General features: G+C 46.7%; 9 protein-coding genes across 9 annotated transcripts; 5 read left to right on the top strand and 4 right to left on the bottom strand.

Moving 5' to 3' along the window:
• Nucleotides 1-426: 426 nt before the first annotated feature.
• MCYG_06400 (nucleoporin nup189) lies at nucleotides 427-7,376 on the top strand (the record flags this gene model as incomplete). Its single annotated transcript, XM_002844390.1, has 7 exons — nucleotides 427-538; nucleotides 913-957; nucleotides 1,361-1,845; nucleotides 1,908-5,126; nucleotides 5,280-5,480; nucleotides 5,538-7,196; nucleotides 7,260-7,376. The coding sequence occupies 7 exons, from the start codon at nucleotides 427-429 to the stop codon at nucleotides 7,374-7,376; spliced, it is 5,838 nt and encodes a 1,945-aa protein (XP_002844436.1).
• Nucleotides 7,377-8,028: 652 nt separating this feature from the next.
• On the bottom strand, nucleotides 8,029-9,881 carry MCYG_06399 (NADH-ubiquinone oxidoreductase 51 kDa subunit; the record flags this gene model as incomplete). Its single annotated transcript, XM_002844389.1, has 3 exons — nucleotides 8,029-9,189; nucleotides 9,310-9,381; nucleotides 9,465-9,881. 3 exons carry the CDS (start codon nucleotides 9,834-9,836, stop codon nucleotides 8,029-8,031), a joined length of 1,605 nt encoding a protein of 534 aa, XP_002844435.1.
• Nucleotides 9,882-10,368: 487 nt separating this feature from the next.
• On the top strand, nucleotides 10,369-12,668 carry MCYG_06398 (conserved hypothetical protein; the record flags this gene model as incomplete). The annotated part of the gene is made up of 5 exons (XM_002844388.1): nucleotides 10,369-10,406; nucleotides 10,493-11,035; nucleotides 11,101-11,366; nucleotides 11,428-11,618; nucleotides 11,652-12,668. 5 exons carry the CDS (start codon nucleotides 10,369-10,371, stop codon nucleotides 12,666-12,668), a joined length of 2,055 nt encoding a protein of 684 aa, XP_002844434.1.
• Nucleotides 12,669-13,144: 476 nt separating this feature from the next.
• Nucleotides 13,145-17,152, bottom strand: MCYG_06397 (SIT4-Associating protein ser/thr phosphatase; the record flags this gene model as incomplete). Its single annotated transcript, XM_002844387.1, has 6 exons — nucleotides 13,145-13,596; nucleotides 13,666-13,846; nucleotides 13,995-14,050; nucleotides 14,244-14,976; nucleotides 15,063-16,373; nucleotides 16,439-17,152. The coding sequence occupies 6 exons, from the start codon at nucleotides 17,150-17,152 to the stop codon at nucleotides 13,145-13,147; spliced, it is 3,447 nt and encodes a 1,148-aa protein (XP_002844433.1).
• Nucleotides 17,153-18,178: 1,026 nt separating this feature from the next.
• On the top strand, nucleotides 18,179-18,888 carry MCYG_06396 (charged multivesicular body protein 5; the record flags this gene model as incomplete). Its single annotated transcript, XM_002844386.1, has 2 exons — nucleotides 18,179-18,244; nucleotides 18,307-18,888. 2 exons carry the CDS (start codon nucleotides 18,179-18,181, stop codon nucleotides 18,886-18,888), a joined length of 648 nt encoding a protein of 215 aa, XP_002844432.1.
• Nucleotides 18,889-19,804: 916 nt separating this feature from the next.
• Nucleotides 19,805-22,442, top strand: MCYG_06395 (GTPase binding protein Rid1; the record flags this gene model as incomplete). Its single annotated transcript, XM_002844385.1, has 3 exons — nucleotides 19,805-20,827; nucleotides 20,881-21,455; nucleotides 21,515-22,442. 3 exons carry the CDS (start codon nucleotides 19,805-19,807, stop codon nucleotides 22,440-22,442), a joined length of 2,526 nt encoding a protein of 841 aa, XP_002844431.1.
• A 634-nt stretch (nucleotides 22,443-23,076) lies between these two features.
• On the top strand, nucleotides 23,077-23,976 carry MCYG_06394 (ankyrin repeat protein; the record flags this gene model as incomplete). The annotated part of the gene is made up of 1 exon (XM_002844384.1): nucleotides 23,077-23,976. One exon carries the CDS (start codon nucleotides 23,077-23,079, stop codon nucleotides 23,974-23,976), a length of 900 nt encoding a protein of 299 aa, XP_002844430.1.
• A 120-nt stretch (nucleotides 23,977-24,096) lies between these two features.
• On the bottom strand, nucleotides 24,097-25,374 carry MCYG_06393 (myo-inositol 2-dehydrogenase; the record flags this gene model as incomplete). Its single annotated transcript, XM_002844383.1, has 3 exons — nucleotides 24,097-24,457; nucleotides 24,524-25,249; nucleotides 25,340-25,374. 3 exons carry the CDS (start codon nucleotides 25,372-25,374, stop codon nucleotides 24,097-24,099), a joined length of 1,122 nt encoding a protein of 373 aa, XP_002844429.1.
• Nucleotides 25,375-25,944: 570 nt separating this feature from the next.
• MCYG_06392 (conserved hypothetical protein) lies at nucleotides 25,945-26,565 on the bottom strand (the record flags this gene model as incomplete). Its single annotated transcript, XM_002844382.1, has 3 exons — nucleotides 25,945-26,052; nucleotides 26,134-26,198; nucleotides 26,295-26,565. The coding sequence occupies 3 exons, from the start codon at nucleotides 26,563-26,565 to the stop codon at nucleotides 25,945-25,947; spliced, it is 444 nt and encodes a 147-aa protein (XP_002844428.1).
• Nucleotides 26,566-26,594: the final 29 nt, after the last annotated feature.

Raw genomic sequence — 26,594 nt, 5'->3', positions numbered from 1 at the left:
TTTTGTTAGGCAACAGCATGACTAATCTACGTCACCTGACCAACACTCTTTTGGGTTTCTTCGACTTCTTCGAACCTCAGCTTTTTTTTTTTTATAAGCAACATCCGCGTTTTCCTCAGCGACAGCTGTCTAAACATCCTGTTATTTTCACTATCTCTTCTTCTTTAGCATAGGAGAGCATATAGTTTGCTTGTTCCTGTTGAAAAAACCGTTTAATCGAACTTTCTGTTAATTTCGCAAAGCTTTTGTAGCCTCTTCACGTCGCGACCTCGTCTGCCTGCCCAACCTCGCAGCAAGTCGACGATACTATCTGTTTCTTTTACCTCTTAGCCCTCTCCGGCTTCGTTCGCATCTTTGAAAGATACCCGTTCATGGCTCGATAATCCACTTTACCTTTCACTGTCAGTCATAACAACGCGGGACGCGATGTCAGGATTCGGAACGGGCTCCTCCTTTGGGGGCTTTGGCTCCAACAACAATCAGCAGCAGAACACTGGTTTCGGATCAACTGGGTTCGGCAACACTTCTGGAAACACTGGTAGGCCTTCTATGCTTTGCTTGATCCCTTCCCCCCCTTCCCCCATCCCTTGTTTCTTTACTTTAATTGTTTTTTATGGTTCGTGTTGTTTCCACCATGAGCTTGAAACCAGGAGATGCATTTCATCGGGCTACGAAAATCCTATATACAAAACTGCCACGCCAGAATAAAGAAAAAAGAATGAAAAAAAGGCGCAAACGATGAAAACTCTGCGGCTCTGGAACAAACTCTGCTGGGAACAATATCGACACCACGCGAACATAAAAAGAAAGAGAACAACCCTCCTCTGACCAAGAACTTCTGCCTCCCCTCTTTTCCTTCGGTACATCTAGGCTTTGGATCGACTCCTCTTTTTGGAAATACTTCGAATACAGGTAACGCATTCGGAAGCTCTTCCGGTGGATTCGGAACTGGAGGAGGTACGTCAAAACAGACCTTGTTTTATCCTTGTCGCTTTTTTTTAAACGAAGGGAAGGGAATGGTTTAATTTGGCCCTCTCGACGTTTCTTTTCTTGGGACCGGCATTTCCTTACCGGTGCATATTTTGATGCCGCTTTTTTTTCCTTTCCGCGGACCCAAGCCTGCTGGTTGCATACACGCACTCCAGCCACGCGACTCTCTGGATTTCGCTCTGTGAAGAAGGCTCAAAATTTTAGCTGATTGCGCTGGATGAATGACTATCGCATCTGACATCTTAACGATACTTCTCCTTATTAGACTTGAGGCTGTTACGTTGACGGATCTGTGGCTTTAAATTTTTCTACTTATGTTGAACAATCTAGATATTTGGGGAAATGCTGACATGATACGTGGTTTCATTAGGTTTTGGCTCGAATACCAATACCTCTAACTCATTGTTCGGTGGTCAGAACCGACCATTCGGCTCCACTAATACCACTACTGGTGGTGGATTTGGCTCGAACACCCAAACCTCTGCATTCGGTTCATCTGGCTTCGGAACTGGTAACAGTGGGTTTGGCACGGCATCTAGCACTGGAACGGGTGGTGGACTTTTCGGTAGCAAGCCGTCTGGTGGCTTTGGATCAACTGGCAATCAGACTGGCAGTATATTTGGAGGTGCTTCGACTTCTAGCCCAGCTGCCAACACCGGAACGGGCTTTGGAGCCGCTAGCAGCGGTTCAGGGTTTGGTGCTAGCGGTACAGCCCTGGCTGGCGAAGTTCCCCCCTCCCAAGGAACTGCCAACCCAACGTTCAGTCCCTTCACTGAAAAGGATCCCGGTTCTTCAAACACTAGCAATTATCAAAGTATAAGCTTCATGACACCATATCAAAAATACTCTTTCGAAGTAAGTTATCTCTTTACTAAAACTGTATTCTGACTTGAAATCTGGGAACTAACATAAAATAGGAATTACGAGTTGCCGATTACGAACAGGGCAGACGATATGGTAATGCCAGTGGTCAGCCAGGAGCCTTTGGATCCTTCACCGGATTTGGGCAACAAGGCTCAAGTGGCTTTGGTAATACAGCTGCTAGCTCATCTCCATTTGGCGCACCAACTACAGCCACCTCTGGGTTTGGAACGCAGAATCAGACCCAGAACACTGGTTTTGGTACAAATACCTCGACTAACCCATTGTTTGGGGCTACAAAACCAAGCACTGGCCTGTTTGGCCAAACCACTACCACTCCTTCTACCGGCTTTGGAACTTCTGGGACTACCGGGGGTTTTGGCGGCTCAACTACCAATGCTTTCGGGGGTGGCAATACCACAGGTGGTTTATTCGGGAATACCCAGCAAAAAACTAATGCCTTTGGCACGACCACCACTCCTACCTTAGGAACCGGATTTGGTACTCAGACAAACACAAGTAACGCTTCACCATTCGGAAATACTGCAACCACGTCCGCTTTTGGACAAGGGAACAACACATTTGGTTCTTTTGGTCAGAATCAGAATCAAAACAAACCGGCATTCGGAGGCTTTGGTCAGACGCAGCCGCAACAGCAGCAATCTGGTGGAGGGATCTTTGGGAATACTACCACTGCTTCGGGATCTAACTCTTTGTTTGGAAATAATACCCAACAGCAAGGAACGTCTTTGTTCGGTCAGCAGAACCAGAATAATACTGGTGGTGGCCTTTTCGGAAACACGCAGCAAAATCAGCAGCAGAAGCCCGGAAGCCTGTTTGGTGGACTTGGTAATAGCACCACAACTTCAGGAACCTCCGGGTTTGGGCTCGGTGCTACTCAGCCTGCGCAGCAAAGTAACTCCTTGTTTGGAAATACACAACAGAAGTCTAGTAGTTTGTTCGGCACAACCCCTAATCAGAGCACTGGGCTTTTTGGGCAAACCAACTCAGCGCCAGCATCTTCAAGCCTCTTCGGCCTAGGGAACGCCACCCAAGGTACCCAGCAACAGCAGACTAGCGGACTAGGAACCGGTGGAAGTAGCCTGTTCGGCCAATCTCAACAGCAACCACAGCAACAACAATCATCTACCTCTGGATTCCAGGCATCTCTTCTAGATGGCAACCCGTATGGCAGCCAATCTATCTTCTCTGGTCTTCCGGCGCCCAATACACCCTCTCCAGGTCCCTTAGCAACCCCCCTCTCTGCCAGCCTTAAGCAGAAACAACGCACACCATTGCCCATGTATAAAATTTCACCAATCGCAGCGAACCGTCTAGTCACTCCTCCCACCCGTCAAGGTTACGGGTTTAGCTATTCCAGCTATGGAACACCTTCCAGCTCCGCAAGCACTTCTGGAAGCAGCAGCCTTTTTGGAGGAAGCTTGAGAAACGGGGGCAGCCTTGGCCGTAACTTTGGCAAGAGCTTGACCAGCAGCAGCCTTCGAAAGACTTGGGACCCTGAGACTGATAGCATCCTTTCACCAGGAGCATTCTCAGCTGGAAATTCTCGACACTCAAGTGGTAGTCTTAAACGTCTGACGATAGATCGCAATCTCCGTACTGATCTATTCTCCCGCTCCGCGTTGACTAATGGCGAGGAGAGTGCACCGCCGTCGTCTAGCAAACTCAAGAAAAAAGTCAGCTTTGATGACGCTATTTCCCCAGGTGACTCTCTTGACAAGACCAACGGCGCCATTGTTCATGTTGACTCTGATACTTCCGAGCCGACCCCCGAAGAACTCGGATTCTTAAGGTCTGCTCGTAAGCAACCTTCTGCTACGCCAACAGGAGCAACCAAGAGCCCAGAAGCCACTAATGGTGTTTCAAGCGGATCTTCCACCCCTTCTGGTAGCCCGCCAATGGAACAAGTACGTGGCAATGAACTAGCTTCTGTTCCAGAGAGCGGCGAGCAAGCTACCGTCGCCACTCCAACCAACAAGGCCCTCATTGCTGTTCCTAATGTGGACCCCAAACCTGGTGAATACTGGATGAAACCATCTCGTGCAGAACTCAGCAAGATGACCCGCGAGCAGCTAAAGCAAGTTCCAAATTTTACAGTTGGTCGTGTTCGCTGTGGATCCGTTACTTTTGACCGGCCTGTTGACCTCACCACTGTCAATCTCGACGATATCTTTGATAAAATTGCCAAAATCTCAATCCGATCCATCACCGTTTATCCTGACGAGGCCACTAAGCCTGCTCGCGGTAAGGGTTTGAATATGCCCTCTACTCTCCGCATTGAGAACTCCTGGCCACGTGGAAGAGATAAGAGAAGTCCATCACCATTCACATCAGGCCCAACCTTCGAAAAGCATATCAAACGTCTGAAGGAGGTTACGAACACTGAATTTATTGATTACGAGAAAGAGACTGGCACCTGGGTTTTCACGGTTCCTCATTTTACGACATATGGACTTGATTATGATGATGAGGATGAAGGTGAGAGTTTTGATCAAAGCACTTCAAGCGCTGCTCCTGACTCTATCGCTTCAAATGATCAGACCCCAACGCAGTCGTCGAGCATGCGCAATTTTGACGCCTCAATGAGTATTGAGGGCTCGCTATTTGGTGATTCGGTGAGCGGAGTGGAGGATGATACTTTTGAATTCAAGAGGAAAAAGCCTGTCACTGGGGCTTTCACCCGTCGGGCGGCAAATGGAATGCAGGTAGTGGAAGAAGATATGGAGTCCGAAGATGCAGACAACCAGGATTCTTTTTTAGAGGACGGCTCCGCGGGTTCAGTTACTAATGAGAGTGAAGGACAGCTGGAAAGCATGTCAGCCTCAGCATCAGAACTTGAATCGGACAGGGATGAGGATATGGAAATGGCTGGTTCTTTCCCAATCCCTGACCAAACCGTGGAGCTTACTATGACTAGCCCCTTGAAGAAAAATAACTTGTTCCAATCCATGCCTCGATTTGGCACTCCAACCAAGGCAGCAGACCTCAACCTTAAGGGTAACTGGGCTGAACAACTTCAACGAACTATCAGTCCACGGAAGCAAGACAGACAAGCATTGAGAGAAGCCCAAGATAGAGCTTTCATGGATAGGGACGAGGATGATAGCCCAACCGCAGGCTCAAAACGAGCAAAAGAGCGCCCGGCGCAATTTACTACTAGTATCGATCTCATGAATTCATTATTCCGACAACCTCAACGGCAAGGTGCTTCTCCTGCACCCTCTCAATCATTGAAAGCAAAAAGCGGATTAGAGGTTTGACTTCCTTCCAGTTCACCCTCCGTACTCAATTCCCAATTGTTTTTCATTTCATACGAGCCCAAATTGTATTTTTTAATCATATTTTACATAATTTGATATGTACTTAGCCTGAATGAAGATGGATGTTTACTAAGCTTTATATTATAGTGGCCCTATCCCAAGAAACCCAAGACCTTTGCAGGCAAGCCGGGTGAAATGTCAGAAATTGAGGTTATATTTCATAAATCGACAAAGGCAAGATGGGGCGCACTGGATGAAGTTATGCTCCCAAACAATAGACCTGAGGCGCCTTCTTATGGGGAGAGAAAGCTGGTAGCCGTCAGTAAATTTGAACATGAAACTGCCGAGGTATGTTTCTATGATACTAAATGCCACTCCATTTTACTGACTTTTAATGCGATAAAGGCCCAGAACCCTTTGCAGGTGCAAAAAACGCAATCAGTCGTTCGCTTAATTGACAACGTACCCTTCGCAAGCTTAGCTCTCCCTAATTTTGGAGACTTGGCCCAGGCTGTTACTGATACTACCAAGGAAGCTGATAGTGAAAGGTGGCTGTGGCAATTGGCCAATATCTTGTTCAATGACGATTTAGAAGACGATATTTCTGATGGCGTTCCGGTTGGGCTTCGTGATAAGTACCAACATCGAATCAAAAAAGATCGTCTTAGCCGATTGTGGGAGACAATAATCCGAACGCATCATCCCAGCGGAGCTGGAGATCTCAAAACATCCGAAGAACGCGCTGTTGTCTACCTGTGCAGCCACCGCGTCGAGGAAGCTTGCAAGATACTCATTGACTCCGGAAACCCGCACCTGGCCTCTCTCATTTCTCAGATAGGTCGTGATGAAGGTACTAGGAATGCCATGCAGGATCAAATTGAGTCATGGCGCAAGGGTGGTATTTCTTGTGAGATAAGTGAACCGATCCGAGCAATGTATGAACTTCTCGCTGGAAACTGCCTTCGCAGTGAAGGAAAGCCGAGCGGACCTCCAGAAGAGCGAATCTCAACCTTCAACATTTCAGATCGCTTTGACCTTGATTGGTTCCAGGCATTTGGTCTTCGATTATGGTATGGTATCTCAGACGATGACCCACTAGAGGATGCCGTGACTCTATTCCATCATGATGTATATCACGAAGGTGAACCTCAACGCCCGCTCACAGCGAATACCAAAGCCTCTGATGGCCAGACGACTGGTCACGAGTCTTCCCTCTGGGTTTTATTGAAGACTTACACCCTTGCGGTGAACAATGGAACTCATCCGGAGATTGCACCAATTCAAGTTCCAGCAGCCATCACACCCTCTGCAGTTTCTGGTCATATGTTATACAACCGCCTATCGTTCCAATTATTCCACCAGCTATCAAAGGTTGTTGGGCATTATGATGCACTTGCAGTTGATCAAGCTAGAGCCGACCAGCTTGCTTGGGACTTCGCTTGGGAACTCACCACAGCAGAGCAATATGCGCCAGCTTTATTTGTCTTATTACACCTTTCTCGCCCAGCAGATCGTGAGCGGGGTGTTAAAGAAATTTTGAGCCGGTTTGCTGCTTTGATCCCTTCTCCAACTACAGACAATGGGACTCCAAACGCCTTATGGACATATCTCACTGTGGAGCTCCAGATACCACCCGCTTGGCTTTGGATTTCCAAGGCTTTGCATGCTCGGGCTGTTGGTGATATTGCTAGCGAGGTGGATTGTCTCATTCATGCCAAACACTGGAACGAGGCCCATGGAACCTTTTATCGTGTCGTTGCTCCTAAGGCGGTCATTGAAAGAGATTATGATACACTTGCTTCTCTGCTTAATGGATTTGGTGAAAGTCCCGAGAGAAGGGTTAGGGACTGGGCGGATGGCGGTGCGGTCTACCAGGATTTCCTGCAGTTGGTGAATGCGAAGGGAGGGTGGAGAGACCCAGCACCGCTGAAGAGACTGCTAAAGGCGCTTGCGAGCCTTGGCGGGAAAGTCGAAAAATCAGCTTCTTCGAGTTTGCATGAGCGAATTGCGTTCAGAGAAATGAGCCGTATGGTCGCCGGGTGGGCTACCAGAGATGTAGGAAACGTAAGTTTAGATTCTGTCTGAGATACCTTACTGAGAAAGTGAAGCTAACATTTTGTCAATCAGAATATCGAGTCGTCTACCATTCTTAATCTCCCATTGACTCGGGATGCTCGGCTCACTCACAGCGCAGAAGTTAGCAGACGTTACTACAATGCTATCATGGCCGGCGGAAGCAGCTGAACAGTCAAATACCCATTGATTTCAACACCTGAACAGTTTTATAGCATCATGAATATTTCAGCATCACGTTTGTTCTTGTTTTTAAGTACTTATGTGGGCGCTTCTAAGCTACTTAATTTTTGTTAACTCTTCCACTTCCTGTTTTACTATCCCCAATCACTATTTCACTATGTCCCTTTACATTATTCCCCCTTACAATATGTCCTATTACATGTCCCTTATATGCCCCCTCCCCTCCCCCAACCCTTCACACAATAACCGACGAATTTTTTAGATAGATTAGCTAGTCAGTAGTCCGAATCGAAGAATGAACCCCCAAAACAGACATTTCCTCTCTTCGTTTCGAGTAAATTAACGTAGACAACAGTAAATTTCTAGAGTATCAATAGTGCCTTTAAAGTCCATACAAAAACATATAAAATGAAAAAAGAGAGAGCAAACCACAAATATTTTGAACAAATGCGAATCAGACGGATGACAAAAAGAGATGACACGAGGGTAATCAAGTGTTGCCATTATCCGCAATCAATATACAGAGCTCCATGAGAGCAAAACTGACAATGAGTGGTCTTCTTGGAATGATTAATACATTTGCTAAAAAGACACGTTTACCCTTTCCCCCAAACCATTTCGAGCCGATATTGTCCTTCGTCTATTGTCCGGGAGCAATCAGTTTACCGTCCAAACGGGTGTTTGGGTTCCAGCCACCGGCAAAGAACTCCTTGCCTCCGTGTGCTTGTGTATTCTGGCGTATTCTTGCCTCGAGCTCTGGTCTGAAGTGGCGAATCAATCCCTGGATAGGCCAGGCGAAAGCCTCACCCAAGGCGCAGATGGTGTGGCCCTCGACCTGCTTGGTTAGTTCCTGGAGCATGTCAATTTCGCGCTCACGAGCCTGGCCACGTTCGAATCGCTCCATCATTTGTAGGGTCCATTTGCTTCCTTCACGGCAAGGAGTACACTGGCCGCAACTTTCGTGGCGGTAGAAAGCGGATAGGCGGGAAATTGCACGGACAATATCGGTGGACTTGTCCATGACGATGACGGCGGCGGTACCGAGACCAGATTGCGAGTCTTTGAGGGCGTCAAAGTCCATCATCTGGTCGTCACAGATGTGTTTTGGGAGGACAGGGGTGGAAGAACCACCAGGAATTACGGCGAGGAGGTTATCCCATCCACCTCGTACACCACCACAGTGACGGTCAATCAGTTCACGGAGGGGGATAGACATTTCTTCCTCAACGGTACAGGGGTTGTTGACATGGCCGGAGATACAGAACAGTTTTGTTCCCTGGTTTCTTTCACGACCGAAGCCGGCAAACCATTTACCACCACGACGGCAAATGGTTGGGGCGACAGCGACGGTTTCGACATTGGTGACAGTGCTAGGGCAGCCGAAAAGACCGACGGCAGCGGGGAATGGGGGCTTTAGACGGGGCTTTCCTGCCTTGCCTTCAATTGACTCGATCAAAGCAGTCTCTTCGCCGCAGATATATGCGCCCATTCCACGGTGAATGTAGACGTCGAAGTCATAGCCGGACCCACAAGCATTCTTACCGATCAGACCAGCTGCGTAGGCTTCGTTGATGGCCTGTTGTAGAACTGTGGCTTCTTCATAAAATTCACCTCGGATGTAGATATATGCTGCAGTAGCGTTCATCGCACGCCCGGAAATAAGGCAACCTTCGATAAGTTTGTGGGGGTCCTTGCGCATAATTTCACGGTCTTTGCATGTGCCAGGTTCACCTTCATCAGCGTTCACGACGAGGTATCTGGGTTTGTTGTCCTTGTCCCAATCCTTGAAGTTCATAAAGGACTATAAAAAGTGGCACTGTTAGATAACGGAAACCCAGGGACTTGCTCAAAGTAATTTCTCAGATAACTTCATGGATGTCTCAGAATGTCCGGTAATCACAAAATCGAAAGTTAAACGTACCCATTTTAATCCAGAGGGAAATCCAGCACCACCTCGGCCTCTAAGCCCAGAGGTTTTGACCTCAGAAATGATCTATCAAGATAAAACATTAGCCCGGGGTCGTCCAATCCAACATCAATGATCCGGTACCGAATTCCCAAACGATATAAACTCACCCAGTCGTGGCCCTTGAGAATGATCTCCTTCGTCTTGTACCAGTCACCGCTCTTCATCGCATGTTTTAGGTCCGGAGGATGTCGTCCATACAAATTCTGAAATATCCTGTCCTGGTCTTTCAATCCGCCGTAAACTCTTGGTGGGTGCGCGGTGGCGGCATCCTGGACGGTAGCAAAGCCTCGTCGCTGTGTCTGTGTCTGCTGCTGTGTTAATTGCTGAGATTGCTGCTGGGGCTGCGGCGACTGTTTGGCGGCCGGCTGCTGTGCAGATGTCAAGCGAGATAGAGATGAGGCGGAAGCGGAGGACAGGGCGCGAGACGAGATGTAGGGAAGTGAGTGGGCTGACGGAGCCACGGCAGCTCTGGAGATCATGATGGGCAGGTCACCCTTCGTTGCTCGACCCCAATTGAGCCCAATGGTAGATGTTGTTGTTGCAGTGAAGCTGGTTGTCGCTACGTCGACTTTTTTGCGGCCTTCGTGAGGTTGAAGTTGGTCAGAAAGTCGCTCCTTTACGCAGCGTCTGATTGGCCAGCATCACGTGATATCAACGTCGAGTGAAGACGCAGCGGAAGAAGATGAAGGACAGGAAGATATAAATGGATGGCATGATTGGGGATTTTATTCTTTTAGCATAGGATGGTTGTAAGGTAGTAAAGGATCTGCTGGAAATGAAGAAACAGAGAGGAAGCGTTATATCCACATCGAGTATGTAACTGCCTATGAAAACTCTCATGTCAAGATATAAACGAGAGCCAATACATCTTTCTCTATAACGAATAGATATACTCGATGCGCATATTAATTGACAGCTGATGCTGCTGTTAGAAAGTTGAGCTGAGTCTGTCTCTGTGATCACAAAACTCCATCTTCAGACTTTAAGATACCATCAGGCACCACTTTGAGGATGTCTTTAGGCGAAGCAAATGACATGGTAGACAGCAGGTATCGTCCTTTCATGATATTGGTTCCTTTTAACGGACTTTTCGATCGAAGCGTATCTGATTGCCGGCCAGGTTTAAATTCGATAGCCCTCCGGCTTCACCGCGTCAAAAGCTGGAAGCAGACGAAGAATTAGTGAACTGGATCACCAAGCTCGGTGGAGGGTTAAATTCCTCCGTTGAAATTTATAGAGAAGCTGAAAAAGGAGCATGTCTACGAGTCCGGGACAACGAGACACTGGATGCTTCTACTGTTGTGGCTAGTTGCCCAATTTCTGCAACTATGTCTATCATCAACGTGAAGAACTTGGACCCCGAACTACCGCCTCATGACTTTCGTTGCTCAGAGAGATTGTCTCAGAGCGTGAGGAAGGCCGTTATTCTAGCGTTTTTTGTAGCACATCAACAGCTGAAAGCAAAAGACTCGCACTGGTGGCCATATCTAGCTACCCTCCCCAGAGCAGGTGAGCTGACATCGGCTCTCTTCTATCAAGGCGAGGATCTCGAATGGCTGCAAGATACGAATTTTTATCATGCCCGGCAAATGTACCATGACGCGGTGAAAACAGAATATGATGCTGCGATATCTATCCTACGAAAGGAGGGCTGTCCACTAGTGGAATCATATAGTTGGTGAGATCATACTGCCGATTCATTATACCTAAAGAGATCGGGTGTTTGCCAACTGATCTTCACAGGAACATCTTCTGCTGGGCATACACAGTCATCGCCTCTCGTGCATTTACATCAAGAGTATTAGAGGCTTATATTTCCAAAAACCCGGCGCTCAGGCAAGATGATGAATTTCAAATTATGCTTCCCCTCGTCGATTCTTCCAACCACAGGCCATTGGCAAAAATCGAATGGCGAGCAGAGGCTACTAGAATAGGGTTGAAGGTCATTGATCCCGTTTCAGCCAAGGAAGAAATCCATAATAACTATGGGCCACTCAATAACCAACAATGTACGGCTCCTTTTCCTTCCATATTCCAAGAGAAAACTGAACTTTTGCTAAAATGCAGTAGTAATGGCAACATATGGATTCTGCATTGTTGATAATCCATGCGACTTTAGAGATTTGAATGTGAATGCTCCTCCAGGAACACCTCTGGCCAACGCTCGCCAGTTTCGATACCAAGAATTTCACGAGCCACATGGAAAGCCTTTGGAAGAGAAATGTTTCCTATTCAACGTATCCTATCCCTTGTCTAGAAATGTGTGTACTGTAGAAGAACGTGTGTTCTCGCAGGATTTGCTTGACGCCCTTGCCTTGACCCGATTAACTACCAGGGAGTCCCTAAATATTGAAGTAACGGAGGGCCGTACCTATGCAAACTTTCGCCATTCAGGATCTCGTGTCGTCCTTAATGCATTATGTCAAGGCTCTGTTGAGCTTGCATTTCGGATTATCAAAATTAGACGTGGAGGATACCTGGAACGACAGCCACAGAACGACAAGCAGAAACTTGCACAGATATACCGGGAAAGTGAATGGCTTCTCTATATGACCGGCCTAGTAGTATGTGAATGGGCAATTACCCGAGCGAGAACATGGGATCCCCGTGAATTGGAAACACTATTTCAGAAACATCTCTCATATATTCCGTCATTGGTGGCACGCGAGCATCTTGGAAAAGTTATCACAGAATTGGAATCAACTGTCGAGCGGCCTGGTGAGCTATTTCATTCAAACGATGTATTGGAACTGCTAGACTCGACAGATATGAAAGTGCTGTTTGGGAATTTCATCAAGCAAATGGTCGACTGTGTCAATGAAGCTATTGACCCTTCCACTCGAAACCTGGGGTCGAATACGGTGGTCTACAGCATATTCCTGCTTATCTGTTTTGGGGCAAATAAAATGAAGAATGGTTCATCGAGACACGCATCCGAGGATATTTTCCCTAAGCGTGTTGAGGAATACCTTAACCAGTTAATTGACTGGTATCCGGTGGTTGATTCACAGGCTATCTTAGACAACCTGGAGGAAGACGTGGAAGGCGAGATAAGTTCGATATACTTGGCAATAAAGGAGGCGAGATTGAAAAGTCCTCATATTTTCACACCAGTAGAAGGGGTCGTGGGACGTTCTGATGGGTGGCTATCTGAAGACATGCTGAGATGGGCGGTTTACGTGGTCCAAGAGGAGGAGGTTACCGTCTTAAGAGACCCGCTAGAGATGGTTTCCAGGGAGCCTGCCAATGAGCCTGTTCGGATAGTTACTGATAGCTATTTTTACGTGCCTCAGCTCCCTATCAGTAACTAGTCACGTCTTGTACCTTTGACTTAGGACCTTGATGCTATTATTCATGTGCTGAAGCTAAAAAATAAGGATACCTTCTAACATTATTCAAAGGAGGAACGATTTCTGCTGAAATAACCAGTACCTCACTCATACCCAAGTAATTTGATGCATGAATATGCCCCGTATATTCACCACTACCTTGCGGCTAATTGCGCAAAATGGAAAGCTAGCAAAGCATTGAAAGACAAAAGTAAAGACGATGCAGTCCGTATGCACAGTAGTAATATAGAAAAAGGTACTCAAAAAGAGCATCGAAGGTGGGTATAAGTATTGTACAGAGAAGGGTGAATAGACACAGATATTTGAAGAATATGCCCGAATAAAGATTGGGCATATGACTGTGGAAATCCATATAAAGGTTCAGATACACGACGCCTTGCAAATGGAGTTTCGCTAAAGCGTTCAAATGAAGATAAGGACGGATATCAGGCTGAAACTTATTTCGTCACCGATTTCCTCCCAGGTACCAATATCTCCACGAGACCATCGTCCTCCCCATCGCTATTGTCTTGCCCTCTCGCGGAATCTGGGGTGAGTTCCCTATCCTCTGGGTATCCTGAACCCCCTAGAGTATGGTGATCGGAACCCAAGAAAGTTGAATAACCTAGCGCTTCCTGTATTATAGTCTCGTCGTCTTCATCAGAATAAGAGGTCGAAGGCCCAACCATATCACCCATTTCGTCATCGTCATCAAATGCATCCACAGGTAGGCGGAATTTCCTTTCTACACTTTCCATGGGAAGACTACCCTCTTCGTCAGAGGAGCTGTCCGAATACCCACTTACATTCTGAAAGCCAGAAAATGAAGATTGCGGATCAGAGTTTCCGGGATTCCCTGATGAATCATGAAGCGTATTAATAGAGCTATAGTTCTGCGAACTGTTTTCCCCTGTTGTTTTCAAAGGTTCGTTAGTGGTGACAGAACTTCGGTTATCGGTATCTACATAGAATCTCTCACCATCCTGCTCTGAAATTTCGTTGGCGGCAGAGCCAGAAGTCGCATCAAGAGCTTGTTGTTTTTGAAGAGCGAGTCGTGCTGCAAGCTGGCGTCGTGCACGCGATGGCCCAGTGCTCAGTGGAGCGGGAGGAGGTGGAAGAATTGGAATAGGCTGGGTTTCTGAATTGTCAAATATGCTTGCCTGTTTTTCAATGAATCACTGTCAGTTCGCAGCATTGAGAGTAAGTGAAGATATATGCCAAAAAGAAATGTAAAAAAAGTCTCATAGTCGCGTCAACGAGAAGAGTAGGTGGAACAAGTAGAGAGAAACTATCTCAAATGAAACCAACGCCATAGAGATGAGAGGTACAAAATGATATCAACAGGAAAAAAAAGTGGTAGGAAACTGAATCCCTAAGCCATAGACAACCCCATAAGACAAAACATAATATCTCTAAATAGCCTCGTGATATATAAATAGATATATATCAAGAAAGGAAAGTTAATGATTTTGAGGAAGGTGTCATGTATATAGAGGAGACTGCGCAAGAAGCGAGGCCTCTACTATTCATCACTTATATCAATATCTTCGAACCAACCATCGTCACTAAATTTTGGACTTACAAGACCTGCCCCAATTGACTGGGATTCATGATTATCCTGTCGATCTTCCATGTCCTCGTCCTCGTCATCACTCGAGCTTCCAAAGCCGCTGAATAGCGATACTCCGGTTCCGAGTCCAGTTCCGCCGAGGTTGCTATTGAAGCCGAACGCACCGCCGGAAGCTGAGGATTGATTGTCGAAACTGAGACTGTTCAAGGAAAAGCCAGTAGAGAAACCTCCGTTGAGACCGGCATCAGCTAAGGCAGAAGAAGTTCCTTGAACGGATGTTGGGGCGCTGATAGCGTTTAGAACCGCTTGACGGTGGCTCATGGTGATGTCGGGCTTCACGCCTCCGAGGATAGCGTTCTCGCGTTCTCTGGTATCTGAGAGGGCATGTTCAACATAATCAATCCAGTCGGGGTGGGTTAGTTTCTCCATAACCTGCGGTGATAGCACTTCACGTGGGTGGCGTTCACTAAACTTCACTACTTCTTCGGCAATAAGAGTAAGATGGCCCATGTTACCAAGGCGCATCTTATGCTTAGCTTCGGATTCTTCACTACGTCGTTGAGCCTCGATGATTTGCGTGGTTATTTGCGCGGACTCGAACAAATCGATAACTAGAGCTCTGTTGAATCCTTGCTCCATCGAGCCATTGAGTAGCTGCTGCACAATGTCATAGACCACATTATGAAGGAAGTTGTTCCAAGGGAAGCGGAAGAAATAAGACTATAACCATTACCATTAGCTGAAAGGAAACGGGCCATATTCACCAAATCTAAGAAGGATTTTTCATGTTAATTTAAATAACTTACCAATACCGTTGGCACAACTTTGTGCTCGTAGAACATAATCTTCATATAATCTCCAACAACTGGCTTACCGTCAGACTCCCTTTGGATATAAGGATCGGACTCATACTTGGATTCTTTGAACGAGGGCTCAATTTTTGGGAGTGACTGGGTGTTTTCTTCATCCGATAGCGTTGGGGTGGTCTCCGGAGTTGGTAGCGTGGACGAGGTATCTATCTTATCCGTAGAGTCCGACTGCCCAGCAGCAGGTGCAGTTACGGTAGAGTCCGATGGTTTGGAGACGGATTCTGGCTCTTCCACTTCCTCCTCTTTGCTGATATGAATATCTTCTACCTTTTCCGTTAGCTTGGGTGTCATGGGAGAGGCGACAGCCTCTTGAACGGCAGATTCATCATCAGATTTGATGTTTAACTTTGGAGGGGTTAATGGTTCGTCGACAAAGTCATCTCCAAATCCTAATTTTGTAGCATTCGCAGATGTATCCGCTGTAGGTTTGGCATCAGCTTGGGCCAAGCTCTCGGAGTCCTTGACTCGATCAACGAGCACACCGGAAGAAGTAATCTCTTCAAATGCTTCATCTTCATTAGCATTAGATGGCTCTCCCTTTCTTGATTGCTCTGGAGATGATGTGTCCATTGCAGAGCTTTGGATACCATTCGTGCTCTCTGTGTATACAAAACCCGACTCATCTTCTTGATTTCGGTAGAATCCGGATGCTCGTAGATGCTCCCTCTCCAAGTCTCGTGCCAGCATATCTCCGTGACTACCAGGTTCATTATGCAGGCACATGTTGCTACAATGCAGTAATTCGGCCATAAGTTCGCATGTTTTGAACCTATCAAAGCCAAGTGACTCAATAGATTCTCCCCAGGCAGTATCAAGCTTAGAATCCTCTGATCTGCTTTTCTTATTCATTAATTCCATGAATTCGGGAACGTGGCTTGCAAACTCCTTCAACATGGTACCTAGGTATATGGGGTCATGAGTGGTTGGGGTAGCATTGCGGTTTTCCGCCATCTCTGGGTCATAATCGGGGTTGTTTTTCCGGATGATATCGATGATGATGCCGACTCCAACTGTAAGAGGATTACCGCCTTGAACCATGGCAGATATTAATGTCTTTATGCATGGTTCTGATACCAGTTGTCGAGTTAAGCTATTAGGTCCAATGCACGGCTGCTCATTCTGCGCGGCATTGGCAGAAATGGTCACAATAGCTTTCAGCAAATCACCTGCAGCAGTCTGAGTAGCTGGTGGATGTTCATTTGAGATGTACGACAAGAACGTGGGGATAAGGTTCTGGGTTTGGAGCCACTATGTCTCATATTAGAATCGAAAAAGGGTGGGAAATATAGGTAGGATAATGGATGAGAGCTTACCTCTGTTACATTCTGTCCATCCATTTTGTCCAGAGTAATTATCTTCAAGACGAGGTCCATAACCAACGGGTTGTCGACATGCTGCAGTAACATCGGGATGATGTTGTCTATGCCCATTATGAAAGAAAGCATGGCATCCGTTTTCTGGTCCAATAGGACTTCATTGACTTTCACAAAGTAGCTGGTTTGCACAGAGTCCAAGTCTCCCTTTCTGAACATATATTGCCAAAAGCTTCGTAGGGCCTCTTTATTTTCCACCATGGCTTCGATGACTGACCAGGAAGGTGATGATAGCATCTCCGAAGCGATGTATGCGTATTTCAACCTATTTTTCTCGGCTTCTTCCAGGTCTTTGGGCTCACGACTCGTGTTTGGCGATATCTTAGGGAACTCCGAAAGCTGAATCTGGCCTTCACCGGGTGCTTCGGGAGATTCTGGCTCCTTCTTGTCTTCAGTCGTCTCGTCATTTCCATCCTCATTATTATCATAATCATTGTGGTCGTCATCGTTAAGTAGACTTGGAGAGACGATGATATCGAACAGCCTCCTCAAAACATGGTCCTCACGTAAATACTCTATCAATCGTGTATTATGCTGCTTAAGCTCTTGCATTAGGTCCGACTCATCGAGAATGTCCTCCACCTTGACGTCGGGCTTATCAAGGAGTGAGTTGATGGGTGACACATTCGCGTAACCGCCATATTTCCAGAACATGATGAAAATTTGTAATGCCGGTAGAAGATAGGGAAATCGTTATGCATCGATATCTGGATATCGTCGAAAGTACTTGCACCGTTTTTGTTTTGCGTAAAAGAAAGTAAAGAAAAGTAAGTAATCCAGAATTCAGGTAGTATTGGTCTACTCGGCAGTACAATATTCTAGAATTGATTATTGATGGGGCGGAGGCCGGAGGCTTCGTAAAACAGTCCAAGATCGTTCGTAGATTCGCATTGATCGAGGAGGGGAATGGAAAAGGAATGTAATCACTAGCAGGTCGAGACTGCGGACAGATGGCTGTTAGTCTACTGAAGGAATAGCCGGGTCAACCTGGCATGTATGAATGTGAGTGTGTTATTGGGAGGGGGGAGGCCGCCGCTGAAGAGAAGGAAGAGGCTCGATGGTTTGAGTACCGTAATATGACGTACCTGGCAAAGAGAAAGGGGGCCACTATATATTCAGACGAACACCGAATCAAACGAGAAACTGGAGTTCCTTTTTCCCCCTTTCTTTCTTTTCCTTTTGGGTTCTCTGCGTACGATCTTCAAGCTTCCGGTTCTCGCGTTCCGGTTGGTGTGGTGGGTGGTTTCTATCAAAATAATAACCAACTGCTCGTTGTCGGGGAAATAGATCGCACGATTCCGGCGCTAGCTGGTCATGTATCTGATGGCGAAAAAGGAACTATGATGCTAAACACGTCACGCTGGCAACCCGAGGTAGGCGTTTAGCAGTGGAAAAAGCGAAGAGGAGCAGAAGAAAGGCAGAGGAAGAAGAAGAAGAGCGTCAACTGCGGCAACTTCAAGCCTTTTTTTTTGATGTTTCGAAAGTTTGAAGTTTCGCGCCCCACAAGAAGGAGGCGTCACGTGAGTACTTTATCTGATGTCAGAAGCAGCAAGAAAAGGCAACGATAATAATAAGACAAGCACGATATAATAAGAGAAGAAGAGGAAGAAAGTACAGGAGAAGAGATATTAAGACGACAGTAGCTGAAGAGTCAAGTATATACAGAGCAGACTAATCAAGATGAACCGGCTCTTTGGCACGAAGAACACAGCTCCCAAGCCGACGCTGGAGGGTGCGATTTCAAGTGTATGTGTGCTCTAGAAGGGTGTGATGGAAGGATGAGTAGAAGAGCGACTAATACGAAGCAGGTCGACTCCCGGATATCAAGTATAGACGTCAAGCTGGCTGCCCTAAACGCCGAACTGACGGCCTACCAGGCAAAGATGTCCAAGATGCGCGACGGCCCAGGCAAGACTGCCATCCGCCAAAAGGCTCTCAAGGTCCTACAGCAACGGAAGCGATATGAGGGCCAGCGCGATCAGCTCTCGCAGCAGTCCTGGAATATGGAACAGGCCGGGATGATGCAGGATAACCTACGCAACGTCATGACGACCGTGGATGCAATGAAGACTACAACTAAATCCCTCAAGCAGCAGTACGGCAAGGTGGACATCGACCAGATTGAGCGTATGCAGGACGAGATGCAGGACTTGATGGATATTGGAAACGAGATCCAGGACAGCATCAGTCGCGCGTATGACGTGCCCGAGGACGTCGACGAGGCGGACCTGGACGCCGAGCTGGAGGCTCTTGGAGAAGAAGCCATGTTCGAACAAGCCATGGGCGGGGAGGAGTCCATCCCGTCCTTTATGCAGGATGAGGTTGCTCCTCCGCAGTTCATTGATGAGCCACCTGAGCAGAATAAGATGAAGGAGGTCGCAGGTGGCTGATGTAACCCCGTGCTCTCTCTGCGGTTTCTTGTCCTGCAGTTCATTTTAACAATAAATGGCGTTGGACAAGGGCGTTCTTCAGTTTCGTTCTCGTAGCGCTTTTGTGTCTTTTTTACCTTTTAACCCTCCTTACTGCTGAAAATGTAACATCTAGAGGGGCATAACATGTATCACGATTCACACGATCTATATAACCCTTTCCCACACCTCATCTTTATCCTCGATCGCGCTCTCTCTCTCTCTCTTCTGTCATCTCCCGTCCGTAGGTATACGTCTTCCCGGTTTGCGCCTGTCAGTAACCAGACATCACCGGTTACACGGTGTCAAACCGATGACACTCCAGTATAACTAATAAACAAGGCTGCCGTCGAAAAATAAACAGAAAAACAGAGAGATCCCTAGAATTAATAGCCCGGAATATTACTATGGAAGAAGAGTGCCGTATGTATGTTAAAAACGGTCCTGCAGGCAAAGAAACTGCGCGCTTACATGATACTTAAACACTAACAAATCGCCTTTACCGTTGCTGTGACAACGAACATCGACGGCGCTGCGACGCAGGACCGAAGTGAAGCGGTCCATGATGATTTGTGGATGGCCCTCAAGGCGTACTTTTTTCTTCTTCTCTTCTGGATCTGTATTTATATGCTTTCCTCCGCCTTCGATCCTGCATCGCCAGCCAGTTGTTTCTCTCCGGGACAGCGTAAACACCGCCCATCGACAACAATATCGGATCTCTCTCCTCGAACAATCACCAAGAGAGGGAGAGAGAGAGGTGACACTCCATTTAAACTATCTCTCCCACATCGACAAACATTTCAATTGAAGACAGAGTCCCCGTGGTTGGTTTATTGCTCTATGTTTCTGCTGTAACTAGATGCTAACAACAAAACAGCCAATTCTACAAACTATCACCATGACCCCGTCGATTTTTAGCGATTCACGCCCTCACTCATCTAAGGTGTCAGCTCTCAGGTCAATTCTCCCATCTGGTGGACACAAGAGAAGCAAATCTGCCTTCGAAGCCCTCGTTAGCAGCCCTACCAATAACCCGTTGGCAACCAACTGCTTTCTCCCGGTCGACCACCCCCACTACCGTCAACAGCAGCCATATCATGATCGTGAGGCTAATCGGAATGCCTCAAACTCTCGTTCTCCATTACAAGATAATGCAAACCCTCCTGGAAACGCACTTCATAAGAGATCTAAGAGTACTCTGTCTCTCAAGTCACTCCTAAAGGATAAAACCCCCAAGGACCAGCCCCAGAAGGAACCAGTAAAGCAAGAAGCTCCCAAAAGGAACAAACCAAAGAAGACAAAATCGTCCACCAGCTTATCATCGCTTTTCAGGAAGAACCAGCCTCGCCAAAAGGACAACCACTCCGGATCCAGGGATAAAGAGAATTTCTCTCCTTCTGACATTTTCGATGACACGACATCTACTGCCGCAAGTGTTTATATCCCAAATTTGGCCCCGGACCCTAACCCCGTCTCCCGTTATGTTCCACAGGACAGGCGGACAGTGGCTGAGGAAATGTCGCTTTACACTCCTCAGGGGTATTCTCCATCAAAGCAGAGAAACTTCCATGATCACCATAGACCGAGTCTCACACGTTCCGACAAGTCAAGACGTAAATCGGATTCTATCCCTTCTACTTCTTCCGGCGTTAGGGAGATGCTAGCAGCGGGTCGTAAGCCAAGTCCTCTAGGTCCGCACAATTCAAATGTTCCTGAACGGAAAAGCAGCTCTGCCAGTAACTCTCAGAATTCAACCAAGTCCGACGAGACCCCAGGGAAAAGAAGAATCTCGAATGGACGTAGAAGCTCCCGGGTTATGGCTGCAATTGCAGCTTTCAATGCCAAGGACCAGCACACCACAGATACTAGACAGAATGACCCTAAATCCACCGCTATTGAAAACGCGTTCGAGCAGCTATTGGTTAGTTTGGCCTTTTATCACTTGCCACAAACAGTGACTTACTAGTATTCTAGGAATCTCGAAATATCCCTCTCAACATGCGTGATAAAATGAGGGCACTGGATACCAATATCAAAGCAGACTTCGTGAACAAACATGAAATGACGCCAACTACCCCATCTTCCTCAAGTCAGAAGAGGTTTGGACTCTTCAGCAGTGACAAGGAAGCTGACAAGAACCCCGAGGGTGGATCCCGCGGTAAATCAGCAACCAAGACACGAGCTCGGAGCCGTACGTTCACGAAAAATGATTCCTCTACATCCAAGAAAAAAGCGGAAACTACTCCTTCCAAGCGCCCTAAGTCTGTGGACTTTTCCAGACCTTCTAGTTCTTCCTCCCGTGGCATATCCGCGTCTGTGCTTAGCTCTTTCCAGTATATACGCACCCCCAAGGATGCCGACGAACCATCAGATTTTGTTCATTACCTTAAAGAGGTGCAAAAACCAGAAATTGTTGAGATTACCAAACTTCACAAACTTCGAATCTTGCTGCGAAATGAAACTGTAACCTGGGTCACTGAATTCATGTCCTGTGGAGGAATGGACGAGCTCATACAGTTACTCTACAGGGTTATCAAAGTGGAGTGGAGGTAAGCTTAGAGAAATGCTGTTAATTTAAAAAAAAATTCTATACTAACTTGATATTCAGGGAGGAACATGAAGATACGCTCATGCACGAAGTTTTACTTTGCTTAAAAGCCTTATGCACAACTACGACTGCCCTCAACCGCCTTCGCGCGATAGAGAGCCACCTTTTCACAACCCTACTAAATATGCTTTTCGATGACGACAAGAAAGGTCCAAGTGAATTCAGCACTCGCGGAATAATTATCAGTTTGTTATTCACCCTCCTATCCAACGCTGGCCCTGATGAGCAAGCATCTCGCGCTCATACTATCCTCTCCTATATGCGCGACCCAGCACCACCAGAGACAGCTCAGCCACTTTCATTCATTGCCAATATTTACCAGCCTCGGCCATACCGAATCTGGTGCAAAGAAGTAACTAATGTTACAAAGGAAGTTTTCTGGATGTTCTTACATCACTACAATGTTGTCCCCGTTACAACATTAGAAGATGACCCAGTTGACCCTTCTCAACCCTATTCTAAACGCCACTTCCCTCCACCACACCCCCCTGTCCCTGCTGCCCCATATATTGGTGGAGTTGAATGGGAGGCCACAAGTTACCTTGCAAATCATCTAGACCTTATGAATGGAATTATTGCATCTATGCCAACGACTGAGGAGCGCAACAAACTCAGGACAGATCTAAAGGCATCCGGTTTTGAGAAGGTGATGGGAAGAAGTCTCCGCACATGCAAGGAACAATTCTATCCCGCCCTTCATGCTGGCTTGAAGGTCTGGGTTGCTGCCGCTGCGGAGGATGGATGGGACTATCAGTTCGTCCGTGAAGGACCCCCAAGAGATGCTCCACCAAGCAGTCCCTTGAAGACAGCTGGTAACCAGAGCCCAAAGAAGAAGCCAGGAATTGTGAGCGAAGCTCCCCCACGTCTGGACTTGAACGTTGGTGTTACAAGTCCAGGGCAGAGAAAGTCAAGCGATGATTGGCTATGACATCCTATCTTTAAATTTCCCTTATTTCCCACATTCTTTCTCTACATCGATGCACATTACTTCCCCTGAATGGCTACACTATGGCTCCCCTTCTCTCAAACATTTTTTGAAAACTACTTAATACTATCTTCTTGGGGTGCCGGCCATTTAAGGTTGTGCATAACTAACATGGACACATAGAGGTGATGAGAGTGAACCCTTCACCTAACCTATCCAAAGAAACATCAGATGGATATGATTAACGACCCAAAGCTCTCCTATTGGAATGACCTTATGACCACTTTTTCTTTTCTTCTTTTATACTTTTTTGGTATATGTTCTATGGTTCTGGAGTTATTTTTCCTTGCAAGATTGGACCGCACCTCGCATTGTGCTTATTGTTTAGCATATCTGCCCATAGCTTTTCTCTCCAGATTATTATTCTATTATTAATGAATAAAATCGAAGAACCTATTACCTTTACACACTTTGCGCCATCGCAGCTGAAGCCACGTGATGAGGTATCCGGTACGTCCAACAGGGCTCCTTTTGGCACCCGATTCGTTGCATTCCTCACCAAAAAGGGCACACAAGTGCTACATGATATTCTCATATTTGCATCCATAGGCCTAGCAGGGTACAAGGCCCAGCTACAATGTGTGCCAACTTTGAAGAAGATTTACTCTATCAGTATGATGAGGAGACCCTTGTCCATCATATTAATAGATCCAACGTATCCCAAGGATCATCTAGCCTTTTCTTCCTTTCCTCAAATCTGGTCGCTAAACGGTATCCTCGCGGCGAGGAGAGTGCTGCCCTCTTAGCAATTAGACGGGCAAGGCAGCTAGGGATTTCGGTGCCGAGAATCCAACGAGTCGTCGAAAGTCATCATCATAATAACATTTATGTTATATCGGATCGAGTCAGGGGCCACACATTGGAGGAGGCCTGGGTCTCCCTTAGCTGGCTCAGGTCATTACTTCTCGCTATGCAATTACGGCGGTTTGTTCGTCGGATGCGAACCTTGACGTCGAAAACTGCTGGATCTCTTTCCGACGGAAAATGCAGGTCCATGTGGCTAGGGAACTATTATGGTCTCCCACCTCACGCCAGCTCCGAAACTATCACGGCTTTTGTACGATTCTGGTATAACGTCTCCTCGTCACGGAAACGCAAGGCCTATAGGACATCAACCTGCACGTCAACGTTCGAGCCAGACCGGCACTCCCCCCTGACCTTCTCGCACCAAGACCTCGCACCAAGAAATATTATCGTCGATGAGAAATTCCGTCTCTGGCTCCTGGACTGGGACCAATCCGGCTGGTATCCTATATACTTTGAGTATGTGTGTATGCAGAACTTCAGTGTTCCTTTAAGCTGGGGGTTGGTGGCCAAGGTCCGCTGGTGGATATTCTGTTGGGTCTCGGTTGGGATATTCTCTATGGAGCAAAAAGTACTTCACCAAGCCTTGTCGAACTTCACTCGGTTCGCTGTGGGGCGAGATGGTATGCCTTTGCAAGGAAATGCAATGTATCTTCAAGCACAGCCCAGATAAACAGGGGGCTGGAGGGAATGATGTGGTTCAAGCCCAACTGCCGATAGGGCGTTTAGAGAATCATCATATTCAATATACCATGAATAGATACTTAAAAAAATAAGACAAAATCCGGCAAACTTATAGCAACTGTGTATACCCAGTCTTCATTATCATTTGAAAAATCTTAATATCCGCCAACGCATCCGTCGCGGTTGTTTTGATAATCTTCTTATTATCCAAAACAGATTCGTATAGCTCCTTCATCTCTAGTGTGAACGGATCCTCGTAGGTCTTTCGAACGGTGGATTCAATATATTCGCCGTTGGGACCTAATTGCCGAACAACCATGGTCGTAGGTAGCCCTTTGACATATGGGGTATCATAGCAAATTTTCACGGTCTTCGTCTTTCCGAATACTTCAATGCTTGCATCGAATCGAGGTATCTCATCCCATCCTGACTCGTAGCAGACAGCAAACCCCGTATACTTAAACAAGGCACTACAGATTATCAGCTATTTATCCAGTATTATTTCTTTTAACTTAGAATAGACTTGAAAGGCTTACCTCCAGAACTGAGGGCCGGTATCTGAGCAGATAGAAGCGCCGAGGATCTTAGCTGGCATACCTAAACACTCTCTCATAGCACTCAAATCATGAGAAGCCAACCCCGTAAGGTGTTGCCACATATTAGCAGTTGTTGGATTAACTGGTATACCAAGCTCAACCGTCAACGCCTGTTCCAGAGCTTGTCTTGTCCTCGTAGCAAGTTCAGCTGCATCATCCTCACTATGGTCCGAGAACTTCTTTGGGAAAGTCCCTGACTGTGAAATAAAACATGAGTTTGGACCCAGGATATCCCGGACGGTTGCATGAGATATCTCGCCAATCCCACCTATCTCGTTGATGGCGTCGAGAAAAGCTCCCGCGTACCGTCTCATGTACCCAACCATTACCCTGCCCGATGAAAGCCTTTCTGCTTCCAACACCACCTCAGCATCCTTCAGTGATAGAGCCATCGGTTTCTCGCAGAAAACAAACTTGTTGTATTTCAGGCCGAGGAGGATATGCGGTACATGGTAAGCGTCGTTGCTCGCAACGAGAACGACATCGACGTCTCCAGATTGGCATAGCTCTTCCGCATTCTTAGTAGTACATAGGTTAGGGTTCGAAATTTTGCTCTTGCAATGCTCCAGAGCCCCAGCAGAGACGTCACAGAGGTAAGTGACAGTGAAAATATCCGATAGATGCTGGAAGTTTGGTATATGTATCACCTGTGATACCTCTCCACAGCTACGTATTAAATATCAAATAAAAAGGAATGTAAGCAAACGTTAAGTAAATAGAAGAGAAGGGTTTCACGACATGGAGGCTTTGCCATACCCAATGATACCGATCTTTACTTTGCGAAACGCCATCTTTGAACAAAGATGTAACACTTTTAACCTGGAGCAGAAATGAAGTCAGTCAACGATGAGGATAATCGAATGTCCGGCGGTCAGTCTGTCAGAAAAAGCAGACGAGCTTCTTCAACGAGCTGAAAGCTGAGGCTGAGCTGAAGTTGCGGCTGTGAGCTTATCTGCAACCCCGCGTAAGTTTAAAAATGAAGGTTGCTTACCTTAAAATTAATAAGTAAAAAATGTTATGTCGACTTCCAGCGTTCAATAAGCGGAATATCGAGTCATTTGGTCCATTTGATGATGAAAAGATGTCTAGGTTGCCCCCTATTGCTTCCCACCAAGCCCCATTATAAGGCTCCATAGATACCCAATCACCTATAACCACGATACTATACACTCTATCATACAGTTCCGGCAATGTGTTGCTGGAAATAGGTAGAATATTAGATACCTCGGACCACCCCTCTGAACACGAGGGAGAGAGGTGCAATCCTATGAATACAACAGGATAAGGAAAATGCCGCTAACACCAGAAGAAAGGGGATCAACAGTATATATTTGTACAGTAGCCAGAGCTCGTTATATTTCTCACTGGCGTTCGGTCTTTTCAATCGGGGAAGTAGGCTCGTTCCGAAGTGCAGGTCGGCGTGCGGACAAAACCGAATCATCAAAGAGCGTCTTGATATACTCACGGAACTGTTGGACAATGGTTAGCCAATAGAGTTCATACCTTCTAGCGCATGGCTCGCACGGTGAGCAGGATTGAATGTTACTTACCCCCTGGAATGGATTGGTACCGCCATCCTTCATTTCCATAAATAAGACTGAGTATACCAAAACAACTAAGGTGGAAATTGTCAGCTTTGCTTCTCTTGACAAAGTAAGAGACCACCAAAGAAAGGTATTCCATATACTAAGCAACAAAGCCGAACACATACATCCAATTAGACCCCATTGTACCAATTTTGTCCACTTTGTCCACGTTGGTCTAGCCCATTTTAATTTTGAGCGACGTCTGTATTTTCGTTCTAGCCTAAACTGCTGTTTCGGCGACAACTTGGTCATGTCTGGTGGCCATCTTCGTTTGGCCTTGTATGGATTGGTATACTCTTCTTCGACTGGATCCGTAGAGGTAGAAGAGGCCGCATTGCTACTGGAGGATACGAAGGAGCGGGATGCTAGCCTCGCTGTTTCTTGCTTTGTGCGCATAGGAGAACGGAGTGGCAAGGTATAAGGCG

This window comes from Microsporum canis, genomic scaffold, assembly GCF_000151145.1.
Source record: "Microsporum canis CBS 113480 supercont1.6 genomic scaffold, whole genome shotgun sequence".
NCBI lineage: Eukaryota > Fungi > Ascomycota > Eurotiomycetes > Onygenales > Arthrodermataceae > Microsporum > Microsporum canis.
The sequence above is the reverse complement of the archived record's forward strand: the minus strand, read 5'-3'. Positions and strand labels throughout refer to the sequence as shown.